Source organism: Mastigoproctus giganteus, chromosome 1, assembly GCF_048544385.1.
Source record: "Mastigoproctus giganteus isolate SK-2022 chromosome 1, ASM4854438v1, whole genome shotgun sequence".
Lineage (NCBI taxonomy): Eukaryota > Metazoa > Arthropoda > Arachnida > Uropygi > Thelyphonidae > Mastigoproctus > Mastigoproctus giganteus.
The window spans coordinates 67,170,936-67,186,894 of record NC_143575.1 but is presented as its reverse complement, the minus strand read 5'-3'; the positions used below and the strand labels follow the sequence as shown (position 1 = coordinate 67,186,894).

The following is a 15,959-nucleotide window of genomic DNA, read 5'->3' as shown; positions in this document are numbered from 1 at the left end:
TAATTTCACTGACACGATCTGAGCAAATGTTGACATCAGAAATTTTGAAACAGTAATCCGACCATGGAAAAGAAGAAAAGAAGTCTCGTAGGTCATCCCATTTTGCATTCTTGTAATGCCAAACAACACGAGGTTGGGAATAGCCATGAGATAAAGGTTCCATTGGAGAAGAGACAATCACCAAGTTGTGATCTGAAGTGCCTAAAGGACCTCTCACTTCGACCATGTACTTAGAAGGGTTGTTTGTGAGAAAAAGATCAAGCGTATTGGCTGTATGATTAGGATTGTCCGGTATTCTTGTAGGTAATCTGTGCTAGGTCATTAGTAATTGCAAAAGCCTCAGCATCTCGACCTGCTGGGTCGGTGTGACTAGAAAATGGAAGCCAGTTGGAGTTGTGAACATTAAAATCACCAAGGAAAATTACCTCACTGTTAGGAAAGTTGGACTGGAGAAAGTCAAATTGCAAAGAGAGGAAGTCAAAGAACTCCAAGTGATTAGTGGAGTTGGGAGAATGGTAGAGACAACGGATGAATTTGACACAATGAGGTAGAGAGATTTTAAGCCAGAGAAGATCAAAGAGAGGACATTCCAAATTTCCAAGTCTCTGACAGGGAATATCAGAACGGACATATGGACATGTACCACCTTTGAGGCAAAAGGAATCATACAACAAATAATTTGGGCATCTGAGATGAGCAGTAGTTGAATCAACCGATAACTGAGATTCAGTCAGAAAAAGTACATGGGGTTTGGCAGACTGCAAGTGGAAATGGACATCGTTGAGATTAGAATTGAGACCACATATATTTGTGAAATGAATTAGGAAGTTCTTGGGAGGTTTAGATCTTTTTGCAGATAAGCTTGCTCTATTAGTTTGACAATTCGTGGTGTATTCAATAGTAAGAAAAAGTGGGTGGGACATGCTGTATGAAGTAATGAAATTTTTGGATATGGCGTACACGTGGTAAGAATATACCCAGATCCTTGACATAACGTGGCCTCGACAATGCTCCCCGCATACACACTACTCGGACTCCCTCCAGTCACTATCTGGCAGAGTAGAGGTAGCAAGATTATACACTAGCTGATCCAGAAGCCTCCTAGAGAGTTACCAATAGGTTCAGTCCGGTGTACTAACTATCAGCCGGCCTGCGAACACCGTTTTAGAGCTGTACCCTCGAAATGTAAGGAATATTGGATCTCGCCACGACGTTTATCATAACCTCAATAGTCATCAATCATACTGCATGAGTGGACTAAACCACTTCAAGCCTCCAATAAGCAAAGTGGTGGTATTTCACCGGTTGATGAGAGTCATCTACCACCTAGTACTGCCTGGTAACATAGAGGGGCGGCGTTCCTCCATGTGGTGAACACATTGGAGGCACGCCACCACACCTCGACCCCTGCTTACATTGGTTCACACCTGGGTGGTCACCCTCCATGTACTTGTGCATGGAGGTTATACCCAGGATTACTAACAGTCCCACCATCGTGAAGGTGCAAGCAGAGGATTTGGCTGTCACAGACCGTCCGGACTTCGCCGAAATTGGGTCCACTTGACTTGAGTGTTACCTGAATATCAGTTCCATCAACGTTTTAGACTCCCAGGTAGCAAGTACAGCTTGTCTGGCATATCTGAGAGAATATGTGTGACAACCTCAAGGACCAAATTTGGTGGTGACGGCCTTGAACCCCGGTCTAATCAAGAAGTGTGTGCTACACACTGCTGCCTCTTCCCACCTGGCTACGGAGGCGCCCCCTCCTATCGTGTCTGGGCAGAATTGCAGACACTTTCAAATTTAACCCTAATTTGTGACTTTTTTTCCAGAATTGACCTGTACTACTTATTATTGTTATTAGCCCTATGATGCAAGGAAGAGGCTTATGCTGCATCAGCCAAAAAATTCCCAAGTTACCCTGAGAGAGAGATAGAGAAGTAGGAAGGAATCACCAAGAAAGAGAGAAGAATGATGATATCCAGCTCAGGACCCTAGGTGTGCCAAGCCCATACTCACCAGTTTGAGCCCCTCGGGTGAAATTTTTAGTAAATCTGCAGATCTCTTACACTTAAGGTGATTAGTGCCAACGTGTACAATATCACCTTTTGTGCCCTTAAAAAATTATATCTGCCCTACAACATCACATCAACTTTTGCCTCCTGGCAGACATACGCTGGTCCTGTTCCACCTATCAAATGATTCTGAATTAGGAACAAACCTTTCAAACCCAGTTATAAATAATTTTTAGACTAACTGGTTTTATGCAAATAAAGTTTTATTTATTCTCTTAACTGCTGAAGTTACATATTTGTTATGAGAATAAACCAAACTTTATTTATACTAGCAGCTAATCTTTTAGAAATAGCTGAAAGAACATAAGTAATAACAATATACATATGAAACTATTAATTTCAGAAAAAATTACTTTTATAGCTTATGGTAAATATACAAACAAATAAGTACTTTTCTCCAAAATAACAGCATGTCACTTATGGTTCATATAATAGCAAAAATTCTATAAAGCAGTGAATTTTTTAATTACTTTGCTCATACTAGGATGACAGCAGCTGCATTACCAAAGAAAAAAAAAAAAAAAAACAACAAAATGCATACTAATATTTCATTAGCCACCTCTTATTTTGATGGTTGCCGCAAGGTCCTGAATGTATTTGTGGGAAATCTCGTGGCACCAAACACAGATTGTTGTCTCCTGCAGCTCTCCAAGTTTTTTTTCGTTTCTTTGCATTTCTGAACACCCATTTTGTTCCAAAAATTTTCAATTGGATTGAGGCCTGGACTCTTCCCAGACCATTATATTGCAAATTGATTTCTTTCAACCATTTTTGTACCTGTGGACAGTAAAGACAATGAAATAAGTTACGTTTATTTAAGCAAGAGTGTGACGTTTCATTAATTTAGAACTTTTGCTAATTTTATGAAGTAGTACTTATGGTTTTGGCTCTATGACATGGAACAGAGTTGTCCTGAAAAATGCAACTGGCAACATCCCCATAGTGATCTCTAATTGTATGAAGTAATTTTGTCTGAAAAACATCCTTGTACACCTCACTATTTACTGTTCATTTCACAAATTCAAGAAGACCAACTCTTCTGTGGGAAATACAGCCCATATAATTTGAGACGCAGAATGTTTCACTGTAGAGATGGTACTGTCGAGATGAAATTCTGCTTGAGATGCTGAGCTTTCATTTTTTATATCAAAAGTAGCTTTTTTCTTGGCTAATGTGCTGCTAATCCTGACAAGAAAAGGCATCTGCATATCATAGCAGTAATTGCATTTACTCCTGAAACAGCATTTGAGAATCCAAATGCTGATTTGAGATCTGTCGGGGATCTTCTGTTTCCAACACACACAGATGGACCAGAAATCTGTCCTGTGCTGCAGAAGATATTTGGTGATGCACACTTTCTTTCTGTTTAGACTGCCATTTTTTGATAATTCTCATAATAAACATGCCACTGTTGACCGATTACAGTGAATCCTTTTAGCTATTTCATTCATAGAATGGCCCTCTGCATTTAGTACAGCAGCAACACTTTTCCTATGTGGTATTAATTGTGAAAACTTAATCATTGTAACAGTACAGAATACTGGTCTTGTGTCATATGCACTGTCTTTGTACTGCCTTTAGAGTGATGCAATCATGTATGTTATGTGATGTCATCTGAGAGAGTCTGTTAGAGATGGATGATGCTATTGCAAAACATATATGATATATTTTCAAATTTCACGGAAATTGGCGAATTTTGCAAGTGATGCAATTTTTTTGAGCACTGCTGCATATACCAAATTAAGGGGAGCCAAAATTTTCTGCTGTCACAGTTCACAATAATGCGTAATTTTCATGGCAGGGTATGAGCTCAAACCTGCAGTGCCCTTATTTGTGGCTGCATACACATGACCATGGCCGGTGTCTGTTGTTTACACAGCTTTGGTTAATATAACCTCCCTTGTATTGTTTTTTGTTAAAGAGTTAATTGCAGAAAGATACAGTATTATATTTTTATTACTGATAATAGCTAATGTTACTTAAAATAATGAATGTTTTATTAGTATTGACTTTCTCTCTCTCTCTCTCTCTCTCTCTCTCTCTCTCTCTCTCTCTCTCTCTCTCTCTCTCTCTCTCTCTCAGGTATTCCAGTGGTAAAGTCAATTTGTGGAATATGAAAGAAGGTGCTACAGAAGAACAGCAGTGTGTATTATATCCCCTACTTGAACAAGAAAAAATGAGAGAGAGAAATGTAGTTGCAAAAATATCGGTGAACCCAGAAATCATAGGAGTTGGTTACAGTGATGGTAAGAAAAGCATTTTAAAATATTTTTCAATTGTACAATTATTATTATTATTATATTTTTTTTTTTCACAATTAAGTATTGTAGTTACATCAACATAAAGTAACATTTGTCCCTGTATTTTTTTGAAGTTACTGGTTTATAAGTTCTCCATGTACTGCTTCCCATTTAGTTTTTGTACTTCTGTCCGTCATTACAATCAGACCTGGGAACTGAACTTTGGATTCTGGAATTTGCTAGATTTCAGGTGGTCATGTTGTAGTCATATATGAATGTGAAAAAAATAAAAAAATATAAAACATTTTGTAGTGCAGTTGATTGTAGTAAAGAAATACAATGCAGCTACTGCTGTGACTTTTTTGGACCTGCCCACTATTATGTCAAAAAAAGGTACGAAATTTTTAAACTCTTATTTTTGGATATCTTTTTTAGTAAAAAATATCCAAAAATAAGTCTCTCTTATGTGTAGGAGGGGGAGTGAGAAAGAGAGAGACATTAACTTAATAATGTTATTCGTGATTTCGTGAAAAAAATTGGCCAAAAAATTTCTTTTGAGTAGCAGTAAATAAAGTCATTTGAGGCTGGATTATTTTTCTAATTGGTAATGTCATGTACTTACTTGACTATTAAAAATAAGATATTTTATGAATGAGCATTCCATTTTTTTTTTTTTTTTTAATTTTCCATTTCAATTTGTGGCCATAGCATAAAGTATTATAAATAAAGCATGAGTTTAACTGAAATTAGAACAAGTGGCTACATGTGCCAAGTGACTCAGTGCTGTTTAAAAGGCATTATCCAAAATATTAAAAGATTATCCAAAGCAGGGATCCTCAAACGTTTTGGAGTCGCAACCCCTTAGCAAAATCCTTTATACTTTATCGACTTCCAACCATTTAATAAAAAAATAATAAAAGTAACAACAATATTTTAAGGACTGTTTCTGAGTTCAATCACAGTAAAGATGATGTGTTTCTTAATTTATATTGAAAAATGTTGGAAACGTTTAATGAAGCTCTAAATGGGGCTATACATATACTTGATGTATATATCATTTAAAATTAAAATATTTCAAATATTTTTTACTTATTTTAATTTAAAAATTTACTTTTGAAGTATCTGCTTTTTTTTTTTTTAATTTATTCCATTTTTTTCTGAATTCCTTTGTAAAAATAAAACATTAAAATAAATTAACATATTCTTTATTGAATTTTATATATCATATTAAATATTATATTTATTGAACATCATTAATGCGAAGGATGTGGTTGATGGGTTTTAATAAGCTCTTTAATATTGGGTTTGTGGTTTGTGAATTTTAATCTTAAATCCTTTCAAATTTAGTCAGTTCCTCTCTTTTGTTAAAATGCCATTTATGTGACTAAAACCAACTTTGACCATGTAAGTGCTGGAAAATGCAAGTAAAAATGGCTCAAATGGCTCAATGGCTGCAGAAAGTGTGGAATATTTTGTTGTAATGTTTATATTCTTCCAATAATTGCTGATACTTTTATTATTAAATAAAGATTTAGCTTCTATGGCAACATACATATCAATGAGTTCATTGTTTAAGTAACCTGGTTCAACTCCATTTTCGATATTTATATGAAATGGCATAATGATCCAATCAGGTACATTAATTTCCTCCAGGTCCTTGAAACGTATTTTAAAGTCTTCCCTTAATTTTTTAAGGTGCTCTATGTATATCTCCAAATCACACCGGATGAAAAAGGCCCGGGTTCGAATCCTATCAATGACGCAAGGAATTTTAATGGGCTTTTTTTCACTCCGTGGCTGAGTTATCAGGCATACATGGCAAGGTTTTTCATCCAGCAAAATAGGCAAATCGACCATAGAACACACGCATTTATGGACATAATAAACAATGCACGGCAGATGAATTTAATTATTCGGGTGGCCTAAAAATAATAGTTTAGTTTGTGTATCTCCAAATGATCATTGAAAGTTTTGTACCTCCTCCTTCCAATTGTTTTAAGTTTGACAAACACTGAAAATCTCTGCATGCCAATGAAGATCTATATAGGCCTATCTTGACTTCAAACCCTAATGGAATTGTGCAGGTTTGAATGATGTAGGGTTGCCAGGTCCTATGTTTTTCCCATAAGCTTTACGTTTTTTTCTATTAATTTTATTGTTTTCGTTTTTAATTTGCCTGTAAATAGGTTTCTTCCTTTTTTTTTTTCTTCTTTTTATGATTGAAAATCATGTTTTAAATGTCCCAGTAAATATAGTTAAACGTTGATTGCTAACACAACCATTAGATGATGCTACAGCTATTCAAAAACTGTTGCAACAACATTTTTTCAACAGTTGCCTACCATGAGAAAGGCAGAAGAAGGAAGAAGTTGCGGAACATACTGTTCTTTGACTTTCATTGCCCATTGTGTGAGAGAAGGATGTATTGTAGTTTATCACATGTTGAAATGTGAAGTTGTTAATAAGTTATAGTAAGGAATATTGAACTTTATAGAAGTTTAATGCACATTGTGCGCTATTATTGGTATTTTTAAATATAAAAACACTTGTGCGCATTATTTCTTCTTAATAATTCTTTCTTTCTCAAATTGAGAGCAAGATCCTGAGCGAGACGTGGGCTTTGGATTTATTTGTTGATTAGGTAAGATTAACAAATTATTATATACTGTTAATTTAATTCTCTGCACATTTGAAATACATTGTTAAGCTGACAGACAATATTTGATATTTGTGCAACTTTTACTATTAAATTTTTTTTTATTTTTATTATTATTATTTTCAGATTGCCTTTGAATAATAATAATTTTTGATAGAATGAGTAAAGAATCACAGTCCATTAGTCCTCTCAACACTCCTCCCAAGAAAAAGAAGAAATTGCAGTATGGGCAAGTCTACTTAAAGAAGTGGGAAGAAACTTTTGCATGGGTGGCCCCAGCTTCTTCAGAGGATCGTGCCTACTGCAAATTGTGCAACAAGAATCAAGAATTTTTCTATTGGTGGTCAATTCGACGTTAAGAAACATGCACAGTACAAAGGACATCAGCAAAAAGAAAAGGAAATTGTGGGTGTAAACAAGTTATCAAACTATTTTGTTAATATTAAAAAACCACAATGTGAAACATAATCATAGTCATAATAGTTTGGACTGTGGTAACAAACTGGCATCATCCTTATTCCATGATTCTGATATTACAACAAAATTGTGTTGTGGAAGAACAAAATCAGAACTGTTAGGTAAAAATGTTCTAGCTCCTAAAAGTGTAGAAGACTTTGTGGACATTTTTAATGATCCAACTAAATGCAGTCAGTTCTTTTGTGTTGCTACAGATGCTTCAAACAAGGGCAACAGAAAGCTTTTTCCCATATGCATTAGATATTTTGATCCTACTAAAGGTATATAAAATAAATTGTTAGGTGTTGTTTGAAAGGGCCGATGAAACAGCTATTTCTATTTCTGAAATATTAGAAAAGCTTGAGGCTTTTCATCTTAACCCAAAATATATTTCTGTGTACAGTGCTGATAATGCAAATGTAAATTTTGGAAAATATTTTCAGTTGTTTTTCACTCTGTTTTTCAGTTGTTAAGGGCAAGTAATGCTGATATTGTTAAAGCTAATTGTGCTAACCGTATATTGCATATGTAGAAAGAGTGTTTTTGTTAATGAAATTGAAGTGGACAGATATCAGAAACAGAAGTCGCCCAGAATTAATCGAGGCAGAGTTGCAGATTGCAATGAATTTCTCTTTAACATGTACAGAGTTCCTTCAGCATGTAAAACAGGATAAACAATTGTTAAAAAGGGCAAAATGTCAAAATAAGTACAATTAAAATATCAGAACATTTGAATTTTCTTGTATTTTTTAAAACTAATTTTATCAACAAAAATCTTCCTTTTTTTTTTTTAGGAAAACTTGACAACCCTAGAATGATGGTAACATCTTTACCTTGGAGTCAGTTCTGTACTTCATTAAATTTTGAATACAGGTCTGCCAGATAGAACAGATGGTTCTTGCACTTTTTCAACTCGTCACATAGTGATGGATCTATGCTCTTAAGATGCTCCACAATTGAGTCATACAAATTGACAAGTCTTTATAAACTGTCACCTCTTGACAGCCATCTTACTTCGGTATGCAAAAGTAATTGGTTGAACGTTTCATAATTTTTATCACATAACATGGCAAACAGACGTGAATTAAGTGGATGCACTTTGATGTTATTAATTGACCTGATACACACTTTTAGAGCATCATGCAGCTTACCACTGAGTTTCTTTGCTACAAGATGGTGTCTGCATAACACACAACAATGTGTACTTCCAGAACCTTTTCTTTGAGAAGGGTGGCAAATCCTCTGTAATGGTCAACCATTGCTGATGCACTCAGTAGCCACTGCAGTTATATTGCCAAGGGAAACATTGTTTTTCTTAAAGTGCTCTTCCAAAAATTGTAAAATTGTTTTGCCTTTTCCGTCAACTTTCATATACATGGCAAATAAAAACTCGTCAACAATACATTTTTGGCTTTGGCTATAATACCTCACATAGGCCAGCAGAATATTTGAATTACCGAAAGTTGACTCATCAAGTTGGATGGAGAATTTGCAATTTTGAAGCTCAGACACAAGGTTTTCTCCACATCGTCGGCCATCTCATCAATGTGTCGTTTCACTGTTTTCGCACTTAACGGCAGGCATTTTAAAACAGGATAGGAATGCTTCATAATCATTTCAATCACCTTTTTAATTGCTGGTATTAAATCTCCTCACCGGTGGTATACGTTTTTCCTTTTTTTGCTATAATAAGAAAGATATTGAATGATGCCTTCAGTCCTTCTTCATTATCAACATGAACAGATGCTGTATAAAATATATTTAAATTTGGCCAATTTCTGAATTTTTCCTTCAGCTCCTTAAAAATTTTAAGATCTTCATTTTTATTATCAGGATGAATCCATTCAATGTGTTCTTTCATCTTTGAAGGTTTCGTGGCATCGTTACTAAACTTCTTTTCACATAAGAGGCACGTAGGTGTTTCATTGTTAGAGGGCACAAATCCAAATTTCAAATCCTCTTGTGAATATTGTTGACATTTTTTCTTCGATACAGTGGCAGCCATTGTACTTATTGGGGTTGTAGCTCAATTTATATTTTAGAGTAAATGCAGATGTGAAATATCTTGAAAGAAAGTAATTTGGTTCAATTAAGATTATCTCTCAGTTCAGTATTCATAGTATAATTATATAATATAAAACAAGGTAATCAGTAAATAAATTAAAAAATTATTTAAATATTAAAAAATAATAATTTTGGGTCATTCAAAAATTACTAAATTTTCTCAATATGAGCTATAGATATTTTATATGTTTGTATTTTAGTATTAAAATCTTGGCTATTTCTTCTATTTCTTGGCCTGAAATTTATGAATACGAGTAAAAATGTTTAATCGACCTCTTGAAGTTTATTGATTTGAGTGACCCCTAGATTCTATTATTAACCCATGGGGTCAATATCAACCACTTTGGGGACCCCTGATCCAAAGCAACAATTTTTGTTGCTTTGGATCAGGGGTCCCCAAAGATCCCATGTGACATCATATGTGACATCCTAAATTATCCCATGTGACATCATAAATTATGACTGATAGATTACCTTTATGAGGAACGGCAGTGATCACTCCATCTTCGGAAAACGTCGCTGTAGAAGTCAAGTAGTCCAAATCAGATTTTGTAGCTGTTTCCAAAATCACTCCTCAATTCCAAACAAGTTGCAAACATTTCACTCTAACACTCTCCAAATCATTTTTAAGAGTTGCAGTAACTAATTTTTTGCACCAGAACTTGTTTTCAAGTCATTAGTATCTGAAACTCTAATTTTTAAAACATTATTAGATGATTTAACAACATCACAAGAAGAAACACCTTTCTCAATAGTACCTCTCACAGTATCAGTATAGGTATGCAATGACTCTTGTGTATGTAACTTATTCATTGGAAACACATCTGTATCTACATCTGACTTTGGTACATACCTCCCTTCATCTTGTTCAATTTGTTTACCAGAAACCACAGATAAAGTTTGTAACATTGTTTCTAGAAATTGAGCTCTTTTATGAATTTCCTCATTAATAGCTTTTAATTTCTCATTTTCCTTCAATAGTGCAGTTGTTACAGTCTCCAAATTACACCATTTGTCCATAATTATATCCCCATTTTTTTAGTCACCTTATTAGCTTCTCCAATAAGAAAACTGGTGCTATCTTTTTGCATTTTAGAAATGACTGCATATGAAGAAGACACATCTTGAATATTGTCACCCTCATCAGTCATTGTACTTGCATTATTAGTCAAAATATGGGTGGGAGTAGACCCGCCCCACTCCGCCTCTATTAACTCACTACCTGTACCCTGCTTTCATATGAACTGAACTGCAGATCTTAATTGCCCATGATCAATACTTTTATAAAACTCACTTAACCTTTGTATATCACCATGAGACTGGGGAATTTTAGGTGGAAATAGGGGCAAAGTATCCCCCTCCCGTTGGATCTGTCTAAAGATCATTTACCGTTAGGATTTCTACCTTCCATAATTCTTTGACATCAGCAATTCACAAATAGATTAATATTGGTATTATTAAATAAACAACTTCCAAATGTATTAGTATGAACAACTATTTCAATAATTCCGACTCCTAAATCCTGTGTTCTTGAACTGTTCCTTTTAGCTCAATAAATCAAAAAAGCACCAGTAAAACCTTACTATTTTACTGCTAGCCTTGAATATATGTCTGTATTTTGCCTGTACTCTATACTCTCAATTCATATATCCCTATACTCTCAATTCAAAGTAACAACAAAATTGGTACTTAGGGTAATTTTCTTGATCTATCAGAAGGAAAAATCTGATGTACATTTTCCCGCCAAATTACATGTACCACCGACGACAATTATTGCCACGATGCAGCCATATTGGCTCTGCTATTGTGGTACTCACTCACTTAACCAAATAGCAATGTCACAAAAACTAAATAATATTTCACCTTGAAACTATTAATAACAAACAAAGAAACTCTTCCACGGTTAAATGCCACAAAATAATAACCTGTTCAACCTCAATAATCCGAAAATGCAATTGATATAATACAGGAGCTAGCATCAGCACAACCACACTGTAGTTATTCAGAATCTTCCTGGTGTCTTTTTATATTTAACTTCAGCAATTTCAACTCTACTTTGCTCCCAACACTGGATGGTGTTTATTCCCAGAAACTCTGGTTTTTCTTCCAGTAAAACAGAAAATCGATCTCAGAACATGCAATTTAGGGACAAAATACACTGAGCAACATGACTTTAATACCAATGCTCCTAAAACCAAAATAACACCTGAGAAATTCTACTTTGCTCTCAGTTATTATGAAGCCATGTAGCTCCACGTTAGAGTTTGATAAACTTTTGGCCTCCACTTCCCACAGAATTTTTCATGTGTGAATGTAGGTGCAAAATATTTATTCTGTTTGTCAGCCACCTGAGCAGGATCATCAACAGTCAAACAATCGTTATCAGGTGTGAACTTTTCTATGTTGCATTCATATGCAAGAAACGAAAATGCCACATCAGCAATATTTATTTCATTATTCTGTTGTTTGATTGAATCAAATATTACTATAAATGGATAAAGATTAGAAGCAAAAATGCAACAGATTTTTCTCAACTTGTTTTATTCAGGATTTATAGCAATTTAATTTGGATATTATGAGAATCCATTATAACAATATTTTTTCTGGTTTTACTCACCTCCGAAATCCATTACAGTGGACTTTCATTATATCTAAATGAAAATATTAGAATAACAATATGAAATAGCAAACACCTGTTTGTCTCATTTTCATTTGACAGGTCAAGTACATGTTCTGAACACAGAATCTGAAATGCAGAATCTACGATATTCCTTTTTATGTCCGGGACCAATAACTGCTTTAAGAACTCAGAATGCTGGTGATATATGTGTTGTTGCAAGTAGCAGCATAATTGCTGCCATGGGAATAGATCAAAATAAAGAAGTACCTAGAATTATTCAACATCAAACCAAGGTAATATTTTAGCATAAACTGCAGCTTTTGTTCTTGATGCATAAATATGTGATATTATTGTGGGTATGGCTACAATTAATTTGAGTAAAATAATAAAATAATAATATAAAATTGAAATAATGTTAAGTTATCATTAAACGTTGTTTATTTGTTAATCAGAGAATTCTGAGAATATTATATGTTAATCAGTTGTTCATTTTATCATTTAAAACATGCATAAATGTAACTTTTGATAATATATCATCACAGGTGGTGTATTCACAGATGATATACAGGTAGAGAAAAAAATTATAACACCTAACAGAACTTTGAAAATGTTTATTTAATAGACTGTACAATAGAAGTGTTTCTCATGTAAAACAGATGGTTATGAAAACATTAATGTATTAGAATATGCCATACCTCATTTAGTGAAATATGAAAGAGATATAAATATTCCTTATATAGGAAAAGTGATTGCTTAGGGGCTTAGGATGACATGCAATAGCCAATTCCAGGTACACAATATTGCTGGCATCTGTTATTTGGCGGTATAACTCCTAATAATGTTTGTATACAAGAAAAGATGTTCACTATTTGACAACAAGAGATTTTGAAATTGAAATGGAGGTTTACAGACTTTGACAGCTAAGAGAATCTCTCTATCAATAAGATGGTGCATAATTGCAAAGGTAGTATATTCCAGTCTCATGCTAAATCAAGAAACATGTAAAAGATATAAATCAAGAGAAAAGGATTTACCAAAATAATTATGTCCACTCAGGAGATTAATCTGGCAAGAGGAAGAATCCCATCAGCATTGAGCATGCTCAAACCATTCAAAGCTTTATACACTTCAATTAGATCAACTTGCAGGTGCCTAGTTTCCAGACACTGTAATTTGCAAAACTTAAGCCTTTCTTTGTAGAGCAACCCTTTGTTCATTCATTAATCTTGTTGCTCTTCTCTGTACTTGTACCAGAAGCTGTACATCCTTTCTAAAATGAGGCCTCCAGAACTGTATGTAGTACTCAAAGTGTGGTTTGACCACTGCCTTATACATGAGAATAATCACTTCCTTTTACCTGCTAAAAAAATTCCTAATCATTGGAAAGACTCCATGAGAAAATTTCAGAAAATTTTCTCATAGAGTCTTGAAAATTCACTTGAAAAACACAGCTCAGAAAATTTCATATCTGACTGCATAACCCCCACCCCAGGTCCTTTTCATTCTCTACTACCCTGAGTGCAGTACCACATAGTTGATACGTTACTCTGTGGTTACTGCTACCCATATGCAGTACTTTATATTTGTCACACACGCTTCTTGATTAGACCGGGGTTCGAACCCGTCACCAGCAAATACGGAGGATGCGGATAAAGGTCAGGGAATGACCACCGCATATCCCGGAGCAATATGGCCTTAGTTGCTAATGCTCCTAAAAAAAACCAATAACAAACTTTATATTTGTCAATGTTAAACTTCATTTGCCACCTCTAAGTCCATCTGCTCAACTTTTCTAGATCCTGTTGCAGTAGCGTACTGTCATTAGTGTCATTAACAACCTTGCCAACCTTCGTATTGTCTGCAAATTTAGACATTAAGCCTGATATACCATCATCAGTATCATTAATAAATACAAAAAACAACAATGGACCCAGCACTGAACCGTGGGGGACTCCACTAATAACATTACTCCACGAAGAGCAGTGTCCATTGATTACCACTCTCTGTCATCTCCCACTCAACCATCCCTTTATCCATAGAAGCAATTTGCCTTCAATGCCGGACTGCTCCAATTTTCGCAGCAGTCTTCCATTTGCAACAGTATCAAAAGCCTTCCTAAGATCCAAGTATATGATATCAAAACTATTCTTTGCATCCAGTTCCTTTGTGACCACATCATAGTATCCAATCAAATTGGTCAGACAAGGCTTCCCCTTAACAAACCATTGCTGTGTCTGAACTATAACGGAAGTCTGAAGTCTTATCTAGATGATCCTGCAGTGCTTCCTTAACCAGTGCCTCCATTACTTTCCCCAGAACAGAAGTTAACTAACAGGTCTGTAATTACTTCTATCACCCATTGATCCTCCTTTATGAATCAGGGTCACATTTGCACATCTCCAGTCCACGGAAGCTCTCATAATTATGGCTAAAGGTTTGCTTACTTCCTTTGCTGCCTCTGTTAATATAACTGGATAGATCCCATTCACTCCAGTGCCTTCCTTATGTTTATCTTCAACAATTTCTGATCCACTTTGCTCTTAGTAATTACAAAATCATTAACTTATTCCCACCTCTAGCATTCCCCTCCCTGAATAACTCCTCATGTGTAAATATAGATGCAAATACTCATTCAGTTTGTTAGCTACCTGAGCAGGATCATAAGTAGTTGAACCATCGATATCAAGCAGAACAATCTGAACCAGCCCCTTCATTTTAGAGTTTACGTAAGGAAAGAACTCTTTGCATCCTTTGCCAAAGATTTCTCTTAATCTGCCTTTGCCTGCCTAACCTCCTTTATGACTTGGTTATAGACCAGTTTATATCTACCATAGGCTTCACTGTCACCTATTAATTTATATGTATACCATGCATTTTTCTTCTTTGCCACATGCTCATTAGTTCATCTGACATCCATTTAGGCCTAAACCTTGAACAATATATCTTACTTGGTATGAAAAGGCTAATACCTTCCAAGATTAATTCTTTGAATGCTTCCCATGTAGAATTTGCTATTGGTAACGTCATCAGTTGGCTGCACAATATAGAATTTAAAAACTGCCTCAGACCACCGTAGTCACCTTCCCTTTATCTCTGATGGCAGTTACCTCTTTGAGTGTATCCCACATCAACACACTGTGATTACTGCGACCTAGTGGTTCCTTTATCTGCAGATTCTTAATACACAAAGAATCACTAATGATAACCAGATCAATAGTATTACTCCCTCTTGTTGCCACCCGAACATGCTGCTATAGAAAACAAATCATCCAATAAATCCACAAATGCCTTGCTAGTGTCTGAGTGACCAACCTAAAAGTTCCAGTCAATATCTGGGAAATTAAAATCCCCCCTTATAAGACAATCTGATTTACTGGCCAACTCTATTTCTCTGTACAGCAGTTCATTATACTAATCAGAATCATTAGGCCTATAACACACTCTTACTCTCAATTTTGTTTTACAATATTACACCAAACTGACTCAACACTGCACTGTCCACCCATATCAACTGGCTGCACTTCCTTAGATTGTATGTGTTTCTTAACTAATAGCATAACCCCTTCTCCCTTCCTATCCTGTCTATCTTTCCTGCACACATTGAATCCCCCCCCCAAATTCCAATTCTGCATTCCTTATATCTGTGTGACACCACGTCTGATATTCCAACAATATCTGCCTTTGATGTTAGCATTAGCATTAGCATTAGTAGAGGCATTTGATGCAAGAAAGCAAGCTTATGCAGCATCAGCCAAAAAAAAAAAAAAAAAAAAAGTAACATAAATAAATAAAAATAACCACTTCCACTTCACCCCTCTGTTCGTTCGAAATACCTCTCCAGCTGAGCC

General features: G+C 35.1%; 1 protein-coding gene across 1 annotated transcript in view; it reads left to right on the top strand.

Annotated features, from left to right (window-relative positions):
* The window catches only part of LOC150090870 (F-box/WD repeat-containing protein 8-like), a 313,991-nt gene that overhangs the window by 155,214 nt on the left and 142,818 nt on the right, over positions 1-15,959 (top strand). Inside the window, exons 5-6 of the mRNA XM_090380425.1 lie at positions 4,158-4,321; positions 12,211-12,404. Of these exons, the coding sequence (XP_090236551.1) occupies positions 4,158-4,321; positions 12,211-12,404 (358 nt within the window). The remainder of the gene's footprint in view (positions 1-4,157; positions 4,322-12,210; positions 12,405-15,959) is intronic.